The following is a 27396-nucleotide window of genomic DNA, read 5'->3' as shown; positions in this document are numbered from 1 at the left end:
TCTGTATGTGCTATGACTGCTGCTTCAAGTATATCAGTATACAACAACCCAGACATCTTGCTGGTGTAGCTGAGTATTTATTTAAAGTGTGCATATATTAATGGATACATAAATATATGATACACAGTGATTGGTGGGTCTATAAAGTAAGATAAATTAACACCTATAGAGTTGCATGATCTTCACCTCTTCCACCCATCAACATTATTGTACCTATTCCTCCTACTATAGTTAGTATTGCTCCGTTGTGTAGTGTAGCGGCTGTCACCACCATGTCTCCTGTAAACTGGCCCACCTAAACCTGCAGAGAAATAATTAACAAAAAAATGCAACAGAATGTATATTGTGTATATTGAGAATTTTAAGATACAGTATAATTACTGCAGAATAAACTAGTGGACATTCCCTGTGGCTATCTAGATAAAGTAAAAACACATGGGGTGCTTGCAGATCCGGTCATATTCATTAACTGCTTTTTTGCACCTGTTTGTTTCTTTGCTTGATTAATATGATTTGTGAGCCTGCACATACAGCATCAAAATATTTTATTTTGTACCTGAATATACATGGCCATGAACAATATTAGAAGTGCCTCTGCAATCAATCCAGTCACAATGGATAATATGGAGATTAATGTGATAGCCAGCAGGAAGCAATTGACACGCTGCCTGCTAATCACGCCTACATGTAGTGGAGAAAAAATGGGATGGGCAGGAAAGACTACTATACAGTATTACTGTATGATAAAGTCAAATTATAATGTGAGGGAGAATTAAAGGAGCATGCTAATACCAATATAGTTCATTGCTGTGATCTGGGATTTGGATGATTGTTAAGATATTGTCCTTGCTATGGGTCTGACTTAGCACCCACCTGCACAGAAAGCCACATTTATACACTAAGTCCTTCACAAAACTTCAGTAAGCCAAATGTCTAACATAGCTACAGGGGTACCTGCCTACAAGGGGCAATATTTGCTGTAGACAGGTTCCACTGTAATACAAGTTAGTAACATGCTTACCTCTAGATTGCATTATACTCATCAGCTGTGGGCCAACTTCTTGACCAGCTTCCTTCATGACTGCAACAAGTTTTGCCACAAACTTAGCATCTCCAGGAGTGAAGAAGGTAATTGCTGTGCCCTTCTTGTTGGCCCTAGCTGTGCGACCAATCCGATGAATGTAATCCTCTACTCCACCAAGAGGGAAGTCATAGTTGATCACATGTGTAACATCTTCAACATCTAGCAACAAACAAATAAAATAAAAGCTATAACCATATGTGCACACTCCGTGTTTCTTTCTTGAAAACACATTAACTACACTGCCATGTGTACCAGTCAGTATTGTGCCACATTTTTACTTGAGAATGGATAACACCAACACAAATTCAACTGTTATGTAATCCCCTTACCCAATCCTCTGGCTGCCACATCAGTGGCCAACAGAATACGATTTCTCCCACTCCTGAAGTCTGGCAAAGAACATGACAAACTCAAGGTACATACCCAACACTCACTATGCATGGCAGTATCTCTCTGATGTTGGTTCTTATCCCCATGTATGGCACTACAAGGTATCCTATAGAAATAACTGATAGCAACCAGGATGAGGTTGAAAGAGAACTCACCGGTTCTTCATTAATATGTGGTATAACCATTCTACTTGTCTTTTGGTGTTAAGAAAGATCAGTATCTGTTTCATAATGCACCATTGTACATAGTATGTGCTACAACTCTGTTATAGGTACCTTATGGTTAGGGTCCTCAGAAGCTTTGACAAGTGCTTCTTTCAGCCTTGGAAATATATTTGTCAAGTTAGTAACATCATGAGACAACCATTATTTACTGTTGGTAACATGCACATATGCATAATACATGCAATTCATGTACATGCAAAGCACACACATACAAACACACAATCACATTCATGTGATGAGTAAACATGCGGTCTTACATTGATGATTTAGTTTCTGAGAGACACACCTCTACGATTTGTGTGATATTGTGGTTGGCAACCAAATCTGTTGAGCCAATGTTCACCTGACAATAGTCACTCAAGAACTCCTTAGCCAGTCCTGTGGTTGATAACACACACACACACACACACACACACACTGCAAAATTAGTACCACACACATGCACACACATCACACACTACACTATAACACAATACACTCACTATGAACTTCAATAGGCCAGGTAGCACTCCACATAACAGTTTGACGATCATCCTAACCACATCAGAACTGTCAATAACACATCAAATACTATCATGGAGCTCACTCGTATTCTGGACACAATCTCACGAATCTGAGGCTCAAACCCCATATCAAGCATCCTATCAGCTTCATCAAGTACCTGAACAACCATAAGCACATACTATGAAATGACTGCTCTTTTAATAAAATAACAAATCCAAGGATATATACACACCAGACAAAACAGTGAATTGATAATTTTTAATCTAAGCATATTGCTGGACAGTACATGGGCTAACCATTCCTGACATTACTCAGTGAGCATTGTAGTTACAGCAATACTGGGAGAGGGGGCTTCATCTTGGTGGATAATCGCAGGATACATGTATGACAGGAGTAGTTACAAAATCCCAGTGCAAATAGACAGATACCCTCCCCCATAAAAATAAAGTTCTGAAGTCTTGCCATAATCAATAAGGTATTTAATTATCTATGACTATATATTTCTACAGGAAACTTATGACATAGAAACACTTTACAGGTGTCACCAGTATCTGACCACCCCACTTCTTGATATGTTGTGAAACCTGCCATGGTCCCAACAGCTTTATACCACATAGTTGTGCATATGTTTCGGACACATGAAACAGAAAGTCTACTATCATTTACATTATGCATCCTCAAATAGCTGAATCTCAGAACACCTTGAGTATTCTGAATGCCAAATTGACTGTTCAATTAGTGTATTTCGGTACTAAAGTGTGCACTGTATTAGAGCAAATGTGTGTTCTATTAGAGTACCATATTGCCTCGAATTACGGCCAGTCTCGTATAAACGCCTGGTCCCGTTTAGTCGCCAGGAGTATACAGCATCATAACAAAAATAAACGCCAGTTTCGAATAAACGCCGGGTCTCAGATAATGTCTAGTGCAGTTATTATATTTAACAATTCCAGGCAGTGTCATAAACTGTGAAGTAAAGAACGTTTCATAGAGTTCCTTTTAAGCTTGAATCTGTGAAATATGCTGAGGGAAACATCAAGGAGCGTCCAGGAGAGCACAACGCCAAGGTATGAAGTTGACTTGTGAATGCTGATCAGGTATATAAATGCCGGTCTCATATATAGTCGCTGGTCTCGTTTAGTAGCCAGGATAAAAAGTTGCTTGAAAGAAATAAATGTCCGGGCCGTAATTCGAGACAATACGGTAATTGAATAGAGCTCTTGCATCTAGTGTTACAGTATGGTAGATCTGTACAGTAGGGGTCATAATGATTTGCACTTTTCTGCCAACAAATATCACCCAAAACCAGCTTCACTTTTCATTCATGACAGTGCTGAAAAGAATAGCAATTTATATTACAATAGACCCTCCGCTATCAGACACTCGTTTATCCAAAATCGGAAACAACTGTTTAATTAGAGTATTTTGAGTATAGGTGTATGTTCTATTAGAGTATTTCAACAGAGCTCTGTATATAAATGTATGGGCTTTAGTTGTCCGAACAATTTACTTACCTGAACACTTTTATCATTGCCTGAAAACAAAGGGGTTCAGATAACCGAGAGTTCACTGTATTCGAATAGCTCCTGACTATTTGACTATTCTTCAAGCATGACTAAGCACTGAATCTTCACTAGGACAGTAAGGTAAAGTCTGAGAGTTAATTCTATTCATTCTAAAATAGAATATTCACTATGAATATGTTAACTTCTGGGTTGGCTTCATCTGTGTGATCACTGCTTACTAAAGTAATACCGTATAGCGGGTTTTTACCGCGAGGACTTTATTTTCGTGAACAGTGGCTAGCTGCGGTAATTAAATTCAACCTTTGTGTCTTTGCGATACGTATTATTGTGCCACAATGAAACGAAAACAAACTGCATATCCTTGAGGGTGCGCAGTAAGTGCCCTACTACTGTTGAGTCGTCACGCAGCAGCACACATCCTCACTTTTAAATGCAAGTAAGTTCCTCGCCAATGACAGGAGTTCAAAATGTCTTTATAAACATGGTGGCCATGTATACAACTGCTTAACAATGTTTCCATTTCCTCTTTCTAGCTTCAATGCGTTTCTAGTAATCGAAATAAAATAAAAAATCAGCAGAATTTATTTTCGTGGATAGCTGCATTCACGGAAATTTGTGTCGTGCTTTTAAGATTCGTGATAAATTATAGACGCAGTAAAAACCTGCTATACCGTATAGTCGGTTCATGTTCACCTGCGCCCTCATTTCTCGTTAATAACTCTTGTTACATGGGCCAGCTGCCCAAACATTTAGTAGCACTATGAAGCCCTTTAAACACGGAACTGGTAATCAAAAAAGCACTTTGATATGGGCAAGAACAAGTGAGTTATGAGGCTTTAAAAATATCCCATACATTTAGTATGGACGATTCAGGCGCACAAACATGTTTACAACATGAAAACATGCTTGTTCCTGTACAAAATCATTGGGAGCGAACACGTGTTCACCTCTTTGATATTACTATATTTGGCGGGTCAGCAGGTTAGCATACTGACAGCATACCGACTATTAGTCAAATGGCTTAGCAGCATTAAAATGCACTATTGTTACAGAGCGGATAAAAGCACCAATTTTTTTTTAGAACTTCTGTAAACCATACTAATGGGTTTTAGCCTAGGAGCCTTCACCAAATCATTAATATTCACCTGATTTTCCAATTTGAATTTTTATAAATTAGCAATTTATACTACTATTGTATGATTTGTATTCCATCAGCTGTAAATTAAATATACAAGAGTAAAAGCATGTTTCTTCTCCAGAACATATGTTTTGAATGGCTTCAGACAACAAAACAGGATGTTTATTAAAATAGAAAAACAATTAAAAGGTGGTGTTAATCTCTGTATTGCTTTCTCAAAGTATGTATTAAAAGGAAAATTGAGCCATGTGTTTTGGGGAGTTGTAATTGTTTAAAGAGTGTCAGATTTCTTTATAATCTGTTGTGTCAAATATTTTTCTGGTGAGTTCCTAATGTCTTACTTTTATTAGAATAAGTACAGTATGCATTGCTTGGTAGATGACAACATGCATTTCCAAACAATATGGAGCTAGATTGGAAAAAGTGTATCATTTGCCAACAGGAAACTGTTGAGCCTTTGAAATGCCCATTGCAGGGTCCAGGAACAAGTGAAGATAAATCAGAAGCCTACAGATCCTTTCTGGTCAATGTAGAGCAGTTTCAGGCCATTGGCGCACTTCCAACGAATATCTATTTTGAAAATGACAGTTCTGCTAATTTTTTATCACACAGTGCATCTTGGCATAAAAGTTGCCATTTGAAGTAAAAAGGCAATGAAAAGAAAATCTTGCATGGATGAGCATGAGTATGAAAGAAGAACTAATAAAAGACAGGCAATTGATATGGATGTTTGCTTGTTTTGTCAGAAAGGAAATGAGGAAGACAATCTTCATCAGGTTCTAACATTTGATGCAGACACAAATATACGAACCATGATTACTGAGCTACAGGATACTATCCTTCTTTCTCGAATTGATGGAGGAGACCTAACTGCAAAAGAAACTAAGTATCACTTGAAATGCTTGGTTATTTAAGAAATCGTTTCAGAAGCCATACCAGAAAGTTAAGCCAGCAACATCAAAACATAGATGAAAAATTGAATGAGTCAAGAACATTTGTAGAACTAACGAACTACATTGAAAAAACTGTAGATTCTGGAACTCTAATATTCAAGCTTTCTGAAATACACTCCCTCTATGTGAATTGTCTTGAAGATCTAGGTATTAACAAACTGGTCAACAAAACCAGACTGAAAGATACTTTGTTGCAGCATTTTCCAGAAGCACAAGAGCAGCATGACGGCTAAACACCATTATTGTTTTCAAGGAAGGAATGAAAAATATGTTAAAGGAAGCCCTTAAGAAACGAGACTTCTCAGAAGATGCTGCGATACTTGCCAAAGCAGCAGTGATAGTCCGGAACGACATTTTTAACCACCATTGTGTTAGCTTCACTGGTGCATTTCTGCCTAATTGTCAAGAAGATTCTTTGCCCTCTAGCCTTAAATCACTTGTTTCACTAATATTAAATGGTCCCAACTTGAAAGATCAGGACAGACATGAAACACAAGCTTGTCTTACTGCTGCCCAAGTTCTACTGTACAATGTAAAAAGGAAATCACCCTCTAGAAATGATGTGAAAACAAGGCATACTCTGCAGCGAGAGCCACCTATCCCAGTATATATTGGCTTGAATATTCATCAAATGACCAGAAGTAAGAAGCTTATTGATCAATTATATCAGATGGGAATCAGCATTTCATATGACAAAGTTATGGAACTTGAAGAATGGATTGCCACCTCTGTCTGTGAACAATTTGAAAAAGATGGTATTGTAGCTCCTACTGGTCTTCGGAAAGGTTTATTTACTGTTTGTGCACAGGATAATATAGACCACAACCCTAGCTCAACCACTGCTGTCAATGCCTTTTATGGCACTGGAATCACTCTTTTCCAATTTCCAACTAAGGCGAACCCTGGTGAAAGCAGATCTCCTGTAACAATACCACCTTCTGGACCCAAGCAGCACTTCCTACCTGATAATTATGCCATGGTCCCAGCTGTAGCTCTGACGGCAAGTGCTATTGATGTACCAATGCATCTGAACAGTAATACAGAACCGCTTCAAACCTACCTGTGTGAGGCACAATCCAAGGAGAAATGCTGGAGTGAGAATGTACTGACCCTTGTTGAGAAGGAAGAACTTACCAGTGAAGATTGTTTGGTGTGAGCTGCATATCATGCTTCACAGCAACCTCCCATAGAAGATCCTCCAGCTGTATGTATGCTACTGCCACTTTTCTATGAAAAAGCTGCTACCCCTGCAATGGTAAAGCATGGCATGAATGTACAAAGACAGGTAATTGAGTACCTAAACCCTGGACAAATTCCAGTAACTACCTTTGATCAGCCACTATTTGCCCTGGCAAAGCTTGTACAATGGAAGTGGCCAGATACTCATGGTGAGTCAATGCATGTTGTTATGCTTGGTGGCTTGCACATAGAGATGGCCCTCTGGAGTACACTGGGAGATGTCTTGGAAGGTTCTGGCTGGACCTCAGCATTAACTGAATCAGAGGTTGCCTCATCTGGTACAGCTGACTCCTATTTGAAGGTTTCTCATCTTGCGCGAACCAGGCATGCCCACCAAGTAACTCTCTTAACTAACCCTCCGGAAACTTCAAAAGTTGGCCTTTTTGCAATCAGGAAGCAATCAATCTGAAGCAGCTTGGAAAGATGACATGCAGAAGAGAAGTCCTACATTTATGTACTGGGACTTTATCTTGAGGTATGAAACTCTTATTTTGATCTTTGTTCAGGCTCATAGAGAGAAGAACTTTGCTTTGTATGTGGAAGTCTTGGAGAACCTGACACCTCTTTTCTTTGCGCTAGATCATGTAAATTATGCAAGATGGTTGCCTGTCCACATTAGAGACATGAAGTGTTTGCCAAGTCCTATCAAAGATGAGTTTGAAAAGCAGTGTCATTGGGTTCTATCAAAGACCAATAACAGATTTTCAGTAATTCCAGTTGACCAAGCACATGAGCAAGAAAATGCCTACATAAAAGGCTCTGGCCGTTGTATTGGACTCACAGAAAATGCTGCTGCATTTAGACGATGGATGTTGTCAGGACCAGAGTTGGCAAGGTTGCAGAAACAATTTGAAGAACAGTACATGTATGGTGCTGACCCAGAACACCCAAGGAATTTCCAAAACCATGAGCAGGGTCTCTTAGCTCAGAAAACCTTTCAAAAACAGGTTAATAGCCTCTTTAATACATTCATCAAAATGGGAAATCCTTTCCTAGATGATTTTCCAGAGCTAGTAACACTTGATAACCGTAACTGTGTAGATGATTCAGTCACAGCTGCCCTGCGTGCCTTAGAAGATACTGGTACAACACAGTATCAAGACTTTGTAAAAAAAGTTATTGAAGGTCGCTCTGTGTCTATACATCAGCCAATCAAGGAAAATTCATTTGCACTTTTCAAAAGACCTCAGCCAAAAGCTATTTCTAAGCAAGGAAAGAAGTTTTAAATGCTTCAGAATAATGTAGCACTGTTTGGCCAGTTGTACATCTCCATGCAAAGCCGTGATGGAGACTTAAAGGAGTTCTTTGCCCACGAGATTCAGTCCTTTCCCCCTGCTCTCTCAGATTTGGGAAAACTGCATTTATCAAACCCTAAGTCAGATTTGCTGAATTGCATTGGACAGTCAGGGCTATCTGATCCCCCTCAAACATATGAATGCAAAGTGCTAGATGGTGCAGTTATTGTGCACTTTCTTCCCACCAATTTAGTGTGTAACTTTGAAGAGTATGCAGATCAGGTTTTTATCCCTTACTTGACTAAACAGTTACAAAACTCCATGAGAATAGACCTTGTGTGGGACACATACCTTCCAAACAGTTTAAAGGAGTCTACGAGGGAAAAGAGAGGCAAGGGTGTGCAAAGAAAGGTATCTGGTCAAACTAAACTGCCTGGCAATTGGGCAGATTTCCTACGTGACCCAAGGAACAAAAAGGAACTGTTCTCCTTCCTCACATCTAAAGTTGCTAAGTCCATTTTCCACCCAACAAGGTTGTGTATGTGACATCTGATGAATCTGTAGTATCTGTGGGCCAAACCAACTCTGTGCCAGACTGCAACCATGAGGAAGCAGACACCAGAGTTGTTGTGCACATATCACATGCATTGGAGCAGGGACTTAAAGACAATTGCAGTACGTACCGTGGACACTGATGTTATTGTTATTCTTGCTGGTGTATTCTTCAAACTGACAGTAACTAATCCTCTTGCTGATATCTGGGTTACCTTTGGATTTCAGATTATATAGTATTAATGCCAACTGTACTTACCTTGGTGAGGAAAGAGCACGAGCACTACCAATATTTCATGGTCTAACTGGCTGCGACACAACATCTGCATTCAGAGGCAAAGGCAAGAAATCAACATGGCAAGCTTGGCAGGCATATGAAGAAGTCACTGAGACATTTGAGTTTCTGGCTACCCACCCGTTTGAGCATTTAGATTCTGACTCGGAGCATTTCCAGAGAATTGAGAGGCTAATAGTTGTTCTATACAGTAAAACCTGCCACCTAATGTCTGTTAATGACGCAAGAGAAAAATTATTTTGTCATAAGAACAGAAAAATGGACATGATACCACCAACGCAAGATGCACTTCATCAACATGTTAAACGAGCAGTTTACCAAGCTGGAATATGGACTACCAGCACTCAAGTGCAGCAGATGATTCCATCTCCAGAAGATTTTGGGTGGTCAAAGGATCCGCTGTCACAGTCTTGGGTGCCAGTTTGGCTTAATTACTATTCCAGAGGTATCTAAAGCATGCAGTGAGCTCATTAAATGTTTTTGCAAAGGAGAATGCACAGCATGCAAATGTGCAAAAGCTAATCTAGTCTGCTCACCACTTTGTAATTGTAAATGCAATAAACACAGAAGCGAAAATGAACAAACTACATGCTAACATTTATTTTTGTTATTTTGTACCATTGTCACAGTTATGTATGTATCTTAGTAACATCTATTATAGTATTCTAATGTCCGTAATTTAGTATATTTGTTTTTTTTCAAACTCCAACAGTGAAAAAAACATTTTTCTGGCTAATAATGGCAGCCATCTTGTTATTCTCGGAGTAAACAAAAAAATTGCAGTGGGCTCCTAGGCTAATGTTAATAAGTACATCATAAACTAGCTGTACAAAAAAATTGGTGCTTTTATCCGCCCTGTAACAATAATTCCACTAAGCCACCTGACTATATAGTGTGTTAAAGAATCAAATAATGTCATGTTAGTCGAATAATTGTTTCAGCACTATTCATGACAGCTTGGCTGTATTAGGTGGGCACGATCAAGCTTAGAAATGCTGTCAGGATGAATTTAAATGTATCTAGGGTTCTGCAATACAGCGTATTTTATGTATCACGTATTACCATCAATAAGCTGTTTGATAAATAGTCATGGCTGGTACTAGAACACAGGTAAGAGTACATTATTACTCTAATTTAAGCAAAGACTAGCTGGTCTAGCAACAATTATAAATTGATTAAGCTAATTGTAATTTGTTTGTTTGTGATCTGTGCATCATACTCTTTCAGAGGTATGCACAGTAATAATATACTAATAATAATTATAGCATTTACGCTCTAATATACTCTAATAGAACACTCACTTCATCACAGTATTTTGATATAGCGATATTGTCTAGGTGCAATATTGATTGTATCATGATACTCATTTTCTGTATCCATATCAATATGTATTGCAGATCCCTAAATGCAACAAGTCACAATGGACAGCCAAGCATAATTCAACCATGATTAATGGATTACATCACTGTATGATGCTGCTTGATGCCTGAGGCATGCCTTTTGCCTACTACAGCAGCAGCTAATCCTTCCTTTGTGTCCCATTTTTCCATTGCAACATAGGCCACATAGGTGTTGCACATCTGTGGTTCCTTTTGCTGACTATCATGTGAAATGCTTATTTATAATAGGTGAAACATAGCTGAAAAAAGTGATGTGGCCACATCGCTATGGTGCACATTCTGACATGAAATTAATGCATCTACTCCTACTTTGTAATTGTATATCTAGCACTTATTGTAACTTAGCACTAATCATTATTGTAACTTAAACTAAGCACTTATGTGTACGTACCATGTACATTAGCGTAAAAACCCTGTCGGGTGTTTGCTAATTAATAATCAACAATTTCAAGGTCATAGAAAGGGAGGTTACTTACAGGTGCAGCCATGTACATTGAATTTCTACAGTACTTGAGTCACGACCACGACAGTAAAATTAAACATAAAATAGTACAGGGGTATATCTGCAGGTGTAGATGACCTCTCCTCTTTCATCACTTTATGATTAAATCTCAACCTTGATTATTTGGACAAGGTGACTGTTTGAGGTATACATTCTATTATAGTAGTTGGACAGAACCTGAATGGGCTTCACGTACAAACACTTAAATGACTAAACTGGTACACAGGTGGTCAGATAACAAATGTCCCATTGTACTAACCAGGAAAGTACATCTGTCCAAGTTGGTTGCACCAGTACTGAGCAGGTCATTCAGTCTGCCGGGAGTTGCCACACATATCTCTACTCCATTCATGAAGCGTTGCTGCTGTGGCCACTTAGACACGCCCCCATAAACACTGACACTCCTGATACCTCTCAGGTTGAACAACTGCACCACTTTCTATTGTCGTATTACAAGTTATTACATCATAAATGATTACATCATTGATGTACATACCATAATTTGTTGGGTCAATTCCCTGGTGGGAGCCACAATCAAAACCTTCGTAGAGACACTAACAATAATACACTATTCATTGATGTGGCTGTACTGGACATGTGGGTACACTTGAACACTTAACAGGTCATATCTCAGTATATGAATGAAGTACAACCTGTATATTGCAGCCAATGAATCGTTTTTAAGTGCTGAGAAATAGGACAATGCTATGATAAGTTGGAAGTCAAAAGTAAACAGGATTTGTGCCCACAGGCTATGTTTTACGTGTCCAGCCACGTATACAACTTTACATACTATTGGTCCTTCTCCAACTCTCACACGTGGTTGGGCTAGAATGTGCACCAGAGCTGGTAAGGCATACTAGGAAGAGAAATATCCACAGTGTTACACTGGGTTGGGTTGGCAGTATGTGTGGCTTACTGCTAGTGTCTTCCCTGACCCAGTTTGAGCTATCCCAATCATGTTCAGCCCTGACAAGACCATCGGCCAACACTAGAGGAGCAAAGAAAGTAATTGAATTGTGATACAGTGAAACCCCTCTTAAAAACCTCTCTGAATCAAGGACCAAAATGAAATAACCTTCATAATAACAATGACAAGCCAACAGTTCTTGTATAACACACTTTTACTTCTGAAACAGGAAATATTGCAGTAAAATGTGCTAAAATGTCTTGGTCTAAAAGTATCCATTATAGAGCAGTGTTTACAGCCTCTTATAAATAATTGACACCACAATAAGCTTCCAGATACATACAGTAGCTAACTCAATACACTCACACACACTCACACAGACACAGACACACACTCACACAGACACACTCACACAGACACACTCACACACACAAACATTATAGTCTTATGTATGGTGCACTGGTTGATCGGGAAATCAGTTTAAGTTTATCAGCTTAATTTTAGAAATGTTTTGGCAGTTGGGCATAATAAACTAAGACAGATACTGAGTATCATACCTGTGACTGTATGGGTGTTGGAGTAGTAATCTTCATCTGGGATAAGATCCTGAGAACAAACTCTTGAAGAAAGAAAAAAAACATAAAGAGAACTTATGTACTGATTATGTTCACACCTGGAAACCCAGCCTCTTCAATTTTTCTCAATGGTTTAAGTATTTTATTGCCATGAACAGTCACATGTCTCTCCTGTCTAAACTTATCTACTTCTTCCTAAAAATGCAGAGCAACTAGCGACAGGTATCCTTCAACACAGGTACAACATGACAGAGAGAATTCAATTTTCTAGTACAACACTACTCAAGATGGTCTGGTCTTCAACCTACACTACACTGACAGAAACACAAACACCATGATTGACTATACTGAACTTCAGGACCTAAATAAAGACCAGTGGAGGCTGCCACTGCAATGCAATCTAGTACAAGGATACAATAACTTAAATTGTACAACAAAACAAGCCTAACTTCAAGTGACAAAACTTGTCATTATAAGTAACAGCAAAAAAAGAAGAAAAAAAGGAAAGGGAACCATAGGATGTTTACAGCTGCTTCACTAGGGATATATAAAAGTGGTTTCTACACGTATGGGACACATCTAACTATAATAAATTCACAGGACATTAATAGAAGACAAAAACTAAAGAGGTGGACTGTAGGATGAACTAACATCAGAAAAGTTTTTAGTGTCCGGATGTAATTGGTAAAAGTTCTTTTCAAATGGAGCCAGTTTAGAAGTGTCCACTTTTGCCGTATTCCTCATGGCAGGCCTATCAACAGGAGGCTCCCACCTGGCTGCTACGCTATCTGGAATTTGGTGTTCATCAAATTTAATGCCTTTATAAATATTGCTCTTGTTAACTGCACTTGCGGGCTTATCACGAAATTGCTGGTCCTTGAAAGTGTTCTTTTTTTCTTTTGGTCTTTTGAAATCATTATCTTCTTCATCCTCCCACCTAGCCATCTCTTTATCTGGATCATTGTATTTGCCAAACTCATCTTCTCTATAGCGACTACTCCTCTTAAATGATCTTGCAGGCTTCTCACGAATTTTTTGGCCCTTTTTTCCTTTACGGTTTTTAAAATCTTTATTATATTCATCCTCAAAGTAATTGTCAACATAAACGCCATTACCATCATCGTCTAAATAATCTCTGTTCCTGTAGTAAGAATAGCAGCAGTTTAACATATGACACAGAATGCTATTAAATGGGCAGGTAAATTCAAATGACTCCCTGGCTAATAAAACTGAATAAAACTTTGAAATCAGAACAGCAAAATTAAAACCAGGTAGAAATATATTTATATTGGTCTCATATTTTAACAACTTCCGACAATGGACGATATCCGCAATGACGTTTACTGATGTCACAAAACAAAATGGCCGTGCTAGTGTGGGGACTTTGTACAGAGAGGTATTGGGCGAGATAGTGTTTCCTTATGATAGCATTTATAAATTCGAAAAGGGGAGAAGGTGAGGCATATAGTATATAATGCAACACAAATAAGCCTAGTTGTATCGGAATTTAAAATTTTCGGTCTGTTTTCCTTGTTGCAACGCGTTTTGCATCGTCATGGTACATGTACTATTTCTTACCTTTATTATCTCATGGTTCCAAGTGTAGAAAACCACAGACAACATTCATTTCGAATACCGTGTGCTAAAGTCTCTGAAGCCCCCACAATAACAGGGCTATTTTTTTCAATTATGACATCAAATTTCGTCATTGCGGATATCGTCCATTTTCTGAACAAAATGAGCCACCAAAAATCAAATAGACAATCTAAGTATCGTTTTGGACCTCAAAACGTGTCTAAACGATGTAGCAATAGCAGTCAATCAAACTATAAATACTTTTTGGTGAAGGTTTGCTCACAAAGGAAAGTTGAACTACAGTATTGTGATAAAAGATCATCGTTTCCAGGAGTTACAGCTCGTAATTATGTGATATGTAAATATTTTGATTGATTTCTATCCTAAAAAGGCAATAGAACTTACCACCACTGCAGCAGTATTCAAGTGAAACATGTGACCTGCTGAGCAAAAACCGGCCGTTTTGCAAAAATTCTAAAAAAAACAAACGTATTGAAATAAACTGGGTAAAAATAAATATGCTACATAAAATTTTTATGCACATTTTAATCACTTCAGTATGTACTGAAACAAAGCTCAAATCAATAAAATCTGTATAATCACCAGATTTGCCTGCTCCTGGGGAGTAAGAAAACCTTTGTTTCGTCTTTGTGCAGCATATGATATGTGAGTTATGGGCACTGATTTACGATGCGGTAGAAACAAAGTTAACTGTTGTCATTCGTTGTTAAAATTGCTTTCTCTTTGTCTGCATGGAAATGTAGAGGGAAAACACTATACCTCGATCAATTTGCCAGTTCATGGTAAACTTGTTTCATTCATGAGTTATGATTGATTAAATACATGCCTGTAATTTATTTGCTGTATCGTTACTGTACAAAGCGAATATATTCTGTTCCAACTGTCCAGTGCTATAACCCCAAGGCTATTCATTACAAAAGGCTGAAACTTTGGCTGTCCACTCCTTTGTTACTATACATAACAGAGAAGAAATAAAATGGAATTTGAGGAATGTGTGAAAACGACTGGGTTTTGCTCAGCAGATCACATATAGTAAACAATTTTGAAGATATCAATTTTATAAAGTGGCCACACGCCTGGTTTACTGAAATTGTTTTCATAAAAACGTGTGTGTGTGTGTGTGTGTGTGTGTGTGTGTGTGTGTGTGTGTGTGTGTGTGTGTGTGTGTGTGTATCCATCTATCTACCTACCTATCTATGTTTGTCCGTATGCACCCACGCGAGCAAATCCTTTTAGTGGTAAAAGCAGTCAGCCTATGAAAATTAAACACAAAGTGAAGCCCGTATTAAACTTGAGCATGGCAAGGTTTGCATTGAGACGGTTTCTTTTCGCCGGTTTGAAATACGGGTGTAGCGACTCTCTACAAACTTCGAGAACTACCTTCTCATTGGGCTCTTCATGTATTTAACTACTGAAAAACACCATAGCAGGCCTCTTAGGCTACTAGGAAATGTGTATCTCTTCGACTCAAGAAAGGGCGTGTCCCTATACATACATGTACGAAAATGAAGAGTAGCATAGAGGTTTTGTACAGAGAATTTGCAGGAAAACACTATAGACAAACTATAAAACGGTTGAGAAGATACTTCTGTGCATAATAAGTTGTTGAAAGTGGTTTGTTTGAAAATCGCTTCCTTAGCAATGCATAACAACATATTTAGAGAATTACTAAATAATTTTACCAATTACAAAGTCCAAAATTACAAAACTATGCATAATTGCATTATTACAATATATTTCAAGCTGTATATCTAGCTCCTGGTTTTGGTAGTAGCACAACACTAACTTGTTTACACTAACTTGTTTACACTAACTTGTTTACACTAACTTGTCTACACTACCCACAGTAATCAAACAGAACATATCAAAAATGTGCCAATTTAACTGTGTATAATTTTTTTTACAAATTAAAATTTTAATTTTCACATACTTAATTTACAGGGATGTTGTTTAGTTTATCAGAATCCTTGATGAATTGATGATATCTGCAATGACGTTTTCTGATATCACAAAACAAAATGGCTGTGCTAGTGAGGGGACTTTGTACAGAGAGGTATTGGGTGAGATAGTGTTTCCCTATGATAGTATTTACAAATTCGATAAAAGGGCAAAGGTGAGGCATATCATACAGTACGATAGTACTGTATATTAGGGACATCGAAGGTGTGGGGGCGATCTGTGATATAATATAACCCAATAACCTGCCGCAATTTTTCTTCACAACGACATGACAGTATTGGTTGGGTAAAACCAAGCCCAAAAGTGTCTTCAGATCAACCCAAAACGTTTCCGTCAAGTTGCTACAGATTTTTTTTTTAAATTTTGTCAATGGAATTTTCTACTGCCTGCCTGCCTGCCTGACGCCTTCAGTCAAGCGTAGCGGAAAACTGGCTACAGCTACAGCCCTAAGTCTTTCGCAGAAACATTTCTAGATCGCTTAAGAAAAAACCTTTGGTATATTGATAAACATACAATTCTTGCGCTATTGTCTTACCTTTTATCCTTCTTTACCATGGCCATCAGTCAAGGTTCTACCGCTGAGTGCTAATAGACTACAGTACGGCTTCCATACCAGTAGCCACGTCCAATCATCAGTGTGTAGTATGCACGAATCCATGCCCACTTACATAAATTACTGTCTGTAGACATATGGTAGCCACGCCCATGTAGATATGCACGAATCCACGTCCATTATTGTCTGCAGGCTTATATAGAGCCACGCCCACTGATCAGTTGTTATTGTATGAGTCATAATCTAGTATAATAGTGCTGTGAGTAACTCAGCAGATATTTCATGAGCTTGCAAAAAAACTTCACAAACAAGTATAAGAAAAATTTTGGAATTTAAAATTAGATAGACATAATAAAAATTTAAAATAAGAAATAGGGATCGTTTAAAAAAAGCCACGAAACAAGAAGGGATTGCTGGGGTGGTAATGTAAACCACAAATCCCTATTTTGACTCTTTATACTCAAATGGAGCATTTATAGGTAGTCAAAATAGGGATTTGTGGTTTACATTACCACCCCAGCAATCCCTTCTTGTTTCGTGGCTTTTTTTAGCGATCTCTATTTCTTATTTTAAATTATTAATATGTCTAGTTTGTGTACTTTTTTTCTAAATCCATTTGTGGATTATAAGTTAATTGGCACATTATAATTTATAGTGTAGCCTAAGCTAACAGAGATTCCTAAGTTTAAAAGGTTAACTCATTAACTAGGTATCTTAATGCAACATTTATTTGTAACCTATGATAAAGACTGTATTTTCGTTCTGATTTGTACACGCACAAAATAATAAGGTAGGATATATTAATTCCTAGTCTACTCAGTGTTTCAGCCACCATCATCACACTTTGTGCCATTGCTGAAAACACACTGCTATATGAGCTAGCTACCTGTCAGAAGAATTACTGATTGTGCACCTATCATACAGGAGACGGTGTTGATGACAGCACAGGAGACTTGAAGAAGAACAAGATGTCTTAGGTGTTTATTCTAAAAGAAGGAAAAGAATGAAACTCTATGATACAAGTTATAAGAATGGTATTACAAACTGTTAGTGTTATAATTCCTGTAGAGTCCATTTTTTTTTAAAAAAGTGAAGAACGATGCATACATCAAGCATGTGCATTACAGGTGTGGAGTTGTCTAGCAGAATAGGTAGTGAAGAGATAGCTATACATTGTAGCTGTAGTGCTATTATTGTAGTGATGATGCTTACAACACCTTTGTATAAATGTACGAGTTGCCCATATGAACATGCAAGGCTGCATGCAGCAGCAACCGTGTGAGTTGGTGTTAATCAAGCTAAATAGGAGGAGATGACTAGGCTTGGCCGAAGTCTTCCTATGCCAGTGTCTGCATGTACAAATCACAATGTCACTATACTAGTGGCCAGTGCAGGGCGTAGCCAGTCTTACATGATTACCAGGGATTTGGCAGTCATACCCATGCAAGACTACTTTAAACTGGCATATTGAGTTCCAATTGCCAGGACTTAGACTGGGCTCTAGCCCTGGAAAGCCTAGGTATAGCCGGCTAGCAGCAGTGTGTCATAAAGTGGAACACCATAGGTATAGTCAGCAAATTTAAGTCTGGTTAGCGTGTGTTCATAAATGCTTGCAACTGTTAATGTCACTAGCTGATCAGAGAATGTGCTAAAGTACACAGTAGCTAGTTATAGTGATATAAACACTGTAGCACACAATCCTCCCATATAAGACTGTCAGGCTTCACACCCTTAAGTTGTTTATGACATGGATACCATATGGGAGGGTTGTTGATGACATGTGGTTAGACCACAAAATATTTTTAAATGGTAGGGTTGTAATAAACACCCCACCAAATTTTTTTTTGTTGTGAAAAGCAGCCATGATATCAGCGCTACCATTTATCTTCCACCTATAATGGACAAACAAAGCACTCACTGTGATGGCTAGGAAGAAGAATAAACGGATGCCTTGCATGCGCGCTTGAACGGCTTCTCGTAGCGAACACGGGAAGCTTACTAGAGACCCTATTATGGCGATCTTGTAAGGTAAAAGAGTGCTGTACAACTTCAATCTGCCATCTATTAACGTTATAAATACTATAGTCGAACAACACGCATCCCTGTGCACACAAAATCCCGTAATTTTGTTCTTCTACGGCTTCTTCCGTATACAGAACAACAGGCAATGGCGAAGAAGAACTTAGAAATTTATCGAGGTGGAGGCCGGTTAGTGATCTGTGGAGTACGGGTTAATTAATGGGTCATGGACACGCGGAAGGACTCAGTGAGTAAGGCTGTGTAGTTTTTATTGCGAAAAAATGGAAGCCTTGGGCTGTACACGAGTGAAACAAAATAATAATAAGAATAATATTAATATTAATATTATGAATAATAATATGAACAATTCACGTAAAATTCGCATAAAATTCGCAATTTTTGAATGTTTCCAAATTTCGTCTAGACCATTTTTACTGCTATATCACAATTTTTCTGAGTTCAGTGTTTGATAATAAGCCTTCTGAGGGTTGTTTTATGCTTGAGTCTGCTTTCTAAGGTTGGTTTTAGGTGACTGCTCTATTAGGATTTTCAAAAATTCCACTGCGATCCCTATTATGAACCCACTATTGTGGTTCATGATAATACGAAATGCGGTTAAAATTACGTCATTAATAATGAATGAATAAATAATAAATAATGTTTGAGAAAACTACGAGGCCTAGAGACATGAACTAAGCGGGGATAGATTCGCCTGTGAATGAAGGCACAACCGTATAATAAGTACGCCTGTTCGTACTGATGACTTTACCATACGTGTAATTCTATATAACGCCCGGCACCACGCCCTTGTTTAATTACAGATTGCTCAAACGAGAAGATTAGTAAGAGAGGCCAGGCGCCACTTTACTGGTAAGCAACAACATTACAAGTATGTTGTTTGTAACTGTGTCTTTTGTGTGCAGGATATGCGCTCCAGGCATCATGCAGTGAACGACCAGCTGATGACCAGTTGGGATACCAGCTGATGCGCTTATAAACAACCAGCTGGAACAGCAAGGTAATGAGTAATGTAATACTTGTACCGGTAGTTGTATTATAGGTCTACATCTTCATCAATCATCTGGCTTGCTAGCGGCTGGAATTATTTTCATTATACCGCCACCTTCATCTGGCTTACTGGCGGCTGGAATTATTTTCCACTCGGCTTAACTACTAGCCTACTGTGAGTCTGTAATAGCTAAACAAGAAGCCGATGCAGTGCTGCATATACAACAATGTGTAACTATCTCCTGTATGTTGTGCATGGCTGTATGCATAATATTATAGACTGTGATCACTGTGCCAATGCCACACCGCTGATATACAGGTACATCACCAGTGGCCTCTAGTTACAACAGAGTCTGTTGTGCCATATTGGCTTGATTGGGATCTAGTGGGATCAATCGCTAATTGTACCTTCACCATATCCCTTATTCTGCATAGCCTCACTTCACTGCTGAGTTTTCTTCAGAGACACGTCACACCTACAATATATAGTTACTTTCAATATAGCTAACTTAACTTGGTTTTTTGTGTAGGTTGTGTTTTAGTATTGTGGTTTTCTGATGCCAGTTAAACTCCCTTGCCTGTGTACGTATGCATATGTATCATTTCCACAGGTACACGCACACTGCTCTGAGTGTTTCCTATGGCACTGTTTATACTTGCCCAATGGGTAGGTTGCAACGTTGGTGTATGTACTTGGTTGTATATGACGCGGTCCTAGTAATAATATTATGAATAATAATATGAACAATTCGCGTAAAATTCGCAATTTTTGAATGTTACCAAATTTCGTATAGACTATTTTTACTGCTATATTACAATTTTTCTGAGTTCAGTGTTTGATAATAAGCCTTCTGAGGGTTGTTTTATGCTTGAGTCTGCTTTCTAAGGCTGGTTTTAGCTGACTGCTCTATTAGGATTTTCAAAAATTCCACTGCGATCCCTATTATGAACCCACTATTGTGGTTCATGATTAGGGACAGCGTATAATGCTGCAATAAAAAGTACTAAAACAAGCTGGATCGGAGTAGTACGTAATGTCCAAATACTGTAAAACAATAATAAGTGAATATCCCTACTGTGCTACACTCAATACTTGTAGTATATAAATGCAATACAAATAAGCCTATTTGCGTATAAATTTAAAATTTTCGGTCTTGTTGGAGAGTGTGTTTTGAATCATCCCAGTATGCATTCTACTTGTTACCTTCATTATCTCCTGGTTCCATGTGTAATAAACTAGACAACATTTGTTTTGAATGCTGTGTGCCAAAGTCTCTGAAGCCCCCGCACTAACACGGCCATTTGTCAATTAAGACATCAAATTTCGTCACTGCGGACATCATCCATTGTGAGTCATGTGATAACATTTTGTGTTAAGACCAATGGAAAAGATGAGACAAGAGAGAGCCTTGCATCAGTTGCATAGTAAACTTACACACCCAGGTACGAAATAGCACTATGATGTTTTGTGGTCTATTTTTGTAAAAAGGCCAGTTAGGCCCTTAGTTTGGGTGGATTCTTGTGCTACTCATAGAATGAGACCAAGATTAGTGAATTTGGTAAGGGCAGCCCAGTGTACTAAAGTAACAATAAAAATTGTATGGAGCATGCATTATGGCAGAGTCAACTACCATAATTAAAACATTACAACGAAAGTTTGGATGCCATTGTTGAGAAATTCAAGTGCTTTGTTTTTATGTATGGATTCCAATGGGCACCCTTTTACATTTTTGTATTACAATGTAAATACCTGTATTGTCTATTTTCTGCAGGACAAGAAAACAAGATTTTTAACCAGGCACATGCCCACAGCTGTACACACCTGGTTTACTGAAATTGCTTTCCAAAAAAACATGTGTGTGTGTGTGTATGTAAGAAATGGAGCTGCACAGAACAGTATAAACCTTCCTGGTAGCTAAACTTTCACTTTGAGCTATTTATTCATGCGAACTTAAAAACGGGTGAAGCAGGTTCCTGAAAACATAATGAATGGCTTTCACAACAGGTATATGGGACCTATTCCTGGTACCCTATGAGGCCAGATACACCATTTTTCAGTTGTTTTTATGCCCATAAGAAAATTAAAGGTAGCCTCAAGGCTTCTCTAAACAATTCATGCAAGAAAACACAACAGACACACTATAAAACAGTTGAGAAGACAGTTCTGTGCACAATTCGTGGTTTAAACGAGTTACGCTTCCTTAGCACTGCATAGCAACATAATTACCGAATTACAAAATAATTTATGGATTACGAAATACACTAAATTACAGTAATTACAAATCTAATTATCTAGCTGAATTAATAATAGCATTAATATAAATTAAAAGCTTTTAAGGGACAATGTGCTGTTTACAACATTTGGGACCAAATAAGATCATGTGATGCTAGTACTTTACCACCTGCAACATGAACTTGACAAGATACACAAAACATAATATAACCTGTAAACAGCACATTGCCTCTCTGAACTGAATTCAGCAGACTGAGAGTGGATCGAATGCACCCCTGGTTATGTAACAAACATTTTAATGGTGTCGGTCATTGTACTACCTTCTTCATATGTGACCGGATCTGCGAAAACCCGACACAATCGCACATTTTACAAATTCCTGTTTATTAAATGTTTCTTTCTTCACTGCATACTAAGGTGAAATTTGTGAAGAAAATCGATCGCGTATGATCGCTTTGACGTGACATAAACAAATGCTCATAACTTGCATATCCTTGGGTCTACTGCAACGAAACAATTCAACTCCTCTTGAGCAGACAAATAAGATGATATCCAGGTTTTTATTGTTAGTCCCTTCTTTTATTAAGAAAGAGGCATTCAAAAAAGTTACGGAATTTTTTCAATATTATGCACACATTTCACCCATTGTATTCAATGCTTTATTTAGACTTGCGTGATTGTGTCGGGTTTCGCAGATCCGGTCACATATTCCTTGGAGTCAGCAAAGTATTTGCAGTGAGGGATGTTGTTAGTACACTTACAAAACATTGGGTGCCAACTGGTTAATTCAGGAAACCTGTACTGGGCATGATGATTTCAGAAAGGTACGCTATTCCTTCGACACTCACTCATGGTCACTGTATTGCTTCCACAAACAAGTATAACACTAGGTATGCTGTCACTTTAGTCTTGGCACAATAGCCATGCTTTGCAGGAGATATCTGGCACCCCCTTGCAGGGATGAAAATAACTTTTTTACATTGGACTGAAGTTTGTCAGGTCACTACATGACTTGGTCGGCTATCAGTGAGACTGGTCTGACACATTAAAGTCACTGCACAGTGTGCGAAGCACGAGCATCCTGGGGGCATGTCCCACCCAGGAAATTTTTTGTATATTTACATGCTCAGACAGCAATTTCTACTATAAATACATTACTGTACACATTGTGACAAGTAGCTCTAATTACACCATTACATGGAATCAATTCAGACTAATGTCAGAGTATAATAAATTAGCTTAATAGCATGACATAAATTAGTACAAGTATAGTACAAGTTACTATAAGTTGCCAGTGGCCTGGGTAAAGTATAAGTTACAGTCGAGTTAATAATTAATTGTGATTACTATATCATTATGATTACATAGAATCATAATAATAACTATACTCTTGCTAACATTAGATACATTAACAGTAAGTGCACTATCAAACAGTCAATCTGACGATTCAGGAGTCTTGAGATTCAGCATCACTTAAAACCGAGAAATCTACCTCGTCACAAAACCAGTTATCCCACTTCTACAAATCTAGTTCCTCAGCTTCAGACTCTTCAGATTCACTTAGTTCATGATTCTGTCTTCGACAGCACTCTTTTCGAGGCTTTTGGTTAACTCTTCTTCCAGATGAGCAATCGCTCCACCATAGATCTACTGCTGCATCTGCTGTAAAGTTACTCAGGGTAGGACCTTCTGTATTCACTTCTAGCAAATCATTAAGTGTGGAGCAACTGAGATTTGTCCTTCTTTCATTCTTGATGATCTTCAAGGTAGAAAATAAGCGTTCCACTTTGGCAGTTGTAAAAGGTAAGCTAAAAAGTAATTCACTGACCAGTAGCACATTAGGCCACTTGACTGAATCAGGTGAAGAGCGCAACTGGTACCATATTTTCCTGTAAGATTCCTGTCCAATCCGAAGGTGAGCCCTGGAATATTCTATTATGTCTTCGATCTCATCCAATGTTGAAGTAAGGTCAACTCCTTTAGCCTGAAGAGGAGCATGAAAAATATCGGTGATACTTACAAGTGCTGCTTTCACTTCAATCAAACGATCATTGGAATTTTCTTCTGATTCAGGACCTTGAAGTTGCCAACTCTGGGTGTTCAAGAAGAGAAGTACTGATCTTAAAAAATCAATACCTGACCACTCTAAGCGAGAACACATCCGTTCATCAAGAGATTTCAAATCAGCTAGAGCTCGATCTTGGCAGGTTTTGATAGTGCTGTCCCGAAAACCGTGTAGCTCTGCTCCTTGATAGACCTTTCCTCCATTCTCATCATTCAGTTTACTTAATACCACCTTTGTCACTGGCCACTCAACCGGATTCTGTGTAGTCAACTTCTTCAAAGAGCTATGGGACTTTAGAATGTAGTTAATACCCTGTACCATGTCAATTTCATCTTCTTGCAAGGTAAGACTAAGAAGGGAGGCTGGCTTAAGAGCATCAGTATACAAAGCAACACCAATGATCATTTTGGCTTGCCTCCATTTAAGAAGGTAGCCCTTTAACCGTTGCCTATCCACACTCTTGATTGATCTGTCTTCCACAAGAGTTGCCAAATGGTTGAGGTAAGCTCCGTATCGATCCACAACACACTGTAAAGCCTTACGCTTGTGCGTTATCCAGCAACTTCCGCTGCCTCGTACAGGTAAGTTTCCCCCTTGGGGTAAATTGTATACCTCCTTCAAGTCACCAATAAGATCTGAAAGTTCCCGACACTTTTTCGGGGACTTTTCGTATAGGTAGTATAACCGTAGCAACATTTCGTCAATGTCATGAAAGAGTTGGCTTGTAAAGGCATCCTTGCATGCAAGTTCCAGTCGATGTGCATAGCACCATGACCAGTGCAACCAAGGTAAGACAGCTTTAAGCTTTCCTTGCATACCATTTTGTGCAGAGACATTTACTGATGCACCATCAGTTCCACAGCCAACAAGGACAGGGTGCTGATTTACATCAAGAACCTTCTCTCTCTGGAGTATATCATCTATTCCCATAATCTTCAGCGCTGTACCAAGACACTGTACTAGCCCATCTGCATCACTCTTAGTCGGCTCCAACACACAAAAGTACCTTGCATGGGTGGTAACTTCCAGCAATGAATCATCACTCTTACAATGTAGAATTACAAACAACTCATTCTCCACACATCCTTTATCAGTAGAAGCATCCATTAGAGCACTGTAGAAATTGCATGTTGTTAGGCTAGCATGAAACTGCTGTCTTTGGCTCTCCGTTATGTAGTGAACAAAAGTATGAGCAGAATCCCTATTTTTATATGTCGAGCCAAGATCCACTCCATGTCTCTCTTCCAATTCATGGATTGATGGGTATTTCAAAAAAGGTATATGCTCTTTTGCAAGCACCATACTGATGTCAAACTTCTTCTTCACTCTCTCTCTCACAGTTGGATCCATGGCAGACGACAACAGACTTTGAACAATAGGGCTGTAACTGGTGATTGGTTCATGCCTACTTTTGGCTTGGTCCCTTCGAAAAAGCATCATAGCTGACTTGTGCTGTTCACTCCCGGCATGGTCAGTGATGTTGCTCATCTTATGATTGCTGAAACCATCGATCCATGTCTTAGAGAAATTCTTGTGCCCACATATTTTGCTTTCATACTTCTAAAAACAACACACCAAAGCGTTGACACACACGATTTGTCTTCGTCATCAATTTCGGCACGCAACCAAGCCATAGACTGATGCTCCTTCTCGTAGATTCGCTGCCACTTACGAAAAGTCTCCTTCGACACTTGTCTTTTAGTTCGCTTTGATTTCGAGTTTGAACTTGATCCTCTCTTGCCAGTACTGGACGTGCGAACACTGCTTGAAACACTGGAAGCCATTTTTAACATAAGCGCACATGTCTATAAACATGCGCGCTTACATAATTATTAAAATAAATGGCTTCCAGTGTTTCAAGCAGCGTTCGCACGTCCAGTACTGCCTGTACTGGCAAGAGAGGATCGAGTTCGAACTCGAAGCGAACTAAAAGACAAGTGTCGAAGGAGACTTTTCTTAAGTGGCAGCGAACCTATCGAAGAGGATTCGTAGCGACCGATTTGTATGATGCAATAACATCCTGGTTCTTTCTCGTTCGGCTATTGGGCCGGTTGTGAATAAAATGGACGGCCAGTCTAGTGAAATGTCCGGATTTTAGCCAATGGCCGACTGTTATTTTCATCCCTGCCCTTGCTAATGAATGGAATAGTATAAACTGTATGGGTGCCTGGTTTTAGAAGTAGCATAACATCAACTTGTTTAACTGATCAGTGGGACCAAGCTAAAACTAGTCATGGAGTAGATTTTTAATGTATATTTTCATACTTTATAAGAAGTAAGGCTTTATAGATAGTATTTATGAGGTTAAACTTCAAAAGGCTGAACAAAACATTCTGTCAACAGCCTTTTATGATACAAACACAAATAGAACAACTATCACACACCTGGCTAAGACACTGGTAGTTGTGAGCCCTCGTAATACACACCAGCTTAGGTCAGCACTACTACTACTAGCAGTAACTCTGCATAGCTGCCATAACGCCTAACGAATGAGATGCGAGAATTTAGGAACACTACAGAATACACTCTTGATTGTTATTTACCGTTGCAGATTTCCAGTAACTCCTATGTCTTAAAATCCTTTCTATTCGTAACATACTTTAGATACTTGCACTACACGTGCACCACGGGAACCAGTTGACTCCAACTAAAGCACACCACTCCGTGTGCTGTTGGTTAGCTAAAGGATACTCTCGCCAACGATACCCACGTGTGTGCACGTGAAAGTTGTTGAGATGTGTAAGTCTGAGTCTCAGACTGTAAATGGGTAGACCACCCGCATCCTTTTGCTGAGAAAGCGACGTTTCACGGTAGTCTGGCGCGGCCGCCCATTCGCAAACAGGAAGGCCGCGCCAGACTTCCTGTTTGCGAAGGGGCGGCCGCGCCAGTCTAGTTTCACTGCAGCTTTTTTTTTTTAACTAGAAGCCAGATTAAATTCAGAAGTACACAGTCCGGTTGCCAATCTGTGACTGGCATCATGATAGGGAGAAGAGATGTGAATATGCCAACAATGGGTTGATGACTGTCTCATTTATGCACCTATCAATGTTAAGCCCCACTACCCCCCTCCCGGGCTTACTAAGGGATTAGTGGGGGATTTTCGCCGATTTGATCAGAAATTTTGCCCCACTAGTGGGGCATTTGACCGTTCGAAATTTTAGGCGTTTGCTTTAGCTTGCGAGCTATGAGAATTGATCTGTTCCTAAAGTTTATTCCAGCGATACTACATGGAGATTTGACCACTAGTTGTTCCCCAGTGGGTGGAGAATTTGATTTTTCAAAAAGTCAAATCCCCACCATTTCCCCCACTACGCCCGGGAGGGGGGAGGTGGGGGATAACATTGATAGGTACATTACTCTATAGCTAAGTTAAGCTTCACCACCACTACAGCTGATGGAATGGGTGATGCCACCTCTCAGTTATAAGAGATTGGTG

The 27396-nt window shown here is 38.9% G+C and overlaps 1 protein-coding gene across 2 annotated transcripts; it reads right to left on the bottom strand.

The window, feature by feature from the left end:
• Positions 1-57: 57 nt before the first annotated feature.
• Positions 58-26743, bottom strand: LOC136251238 (uncharacterized). Of its 2 annotated transcripts, XM_066043657.1 has the most exons (18): positions 26504-26738; positions 26345-26442; positions 13179-13668; positions 12626-12722; positions 12510-12571; positions 11962-12033; positions 11836-11901; positions 11539-11583; positions 11302-11481; positions 2285-2359; positions 2181-2232; positions 1956-2076; positions 1750-1795; positions 1630-1694; positions 1519-1580; positions 1414-1473; positions 1022-1243; positions 58-301 (listed from the first exon to the last, which is right to left on the bottom strand). In XM_066043657.1, the coding sequence occupies exons 1-18, from the start codon at positions 26555-26557 to the stop codon at positions 183-185; spliced, it is 1986 nt and encodes a 661-aa protein (XP_065899729.1). In that variant the 5' UTR covers positions 26558-26738; the 3' UTR covers positions 58-182. The 2 variants fall into 2 exon arrangements, with proteins under 2 accessions (XP_065899729.1, XP_065899728.1); XM_066043656.1 differs by having other exon boundaries at positions 1414-1580; positions 26504-26743.
• Positions 26744-27396: the final 653 nt, after the last annotated feature.

Source organism: Dysidea avara, chromosome 3 (assembly GCF_963678975.1).
Source record: "Dysidea avara chromosome 3, odDysAvar1.4, whole genome shotgun sequence".
NCBI lineage: Eukaryota > Metazoa > Porifera > Demospongiae > Dictyoceratida > Dysideidae > Dysidea > Dysidea avara.
This window is presented reverse-complemented; position numbering and strand designations above follow the sequence as displayed.

Bases quoted from the DNA above. Each gene is read 5' to 3' on its own strand.
- LOC136251238 (XM_066043656.1), bottom strand. From the start codon at position 26,557: ATGTTACGAATAGAAAGGATTTTAAGACATAGGAGTTACTGGAAATCT. The intron at 1,581-1,629 runs GTGAGTTCTCTT...TTATTTCTATAG, and splicing joins CACATATTAATGAAGAACCG to GATACCTTGTAGTGCCATAC. The intron at 1,244-1,413 runs GTAAGGGGATTA...GTTTGTTGCTAG, and splicing joins TGTGGCAGCCAGAGGATTGG to ATGTTGAAGATGTTACACAT.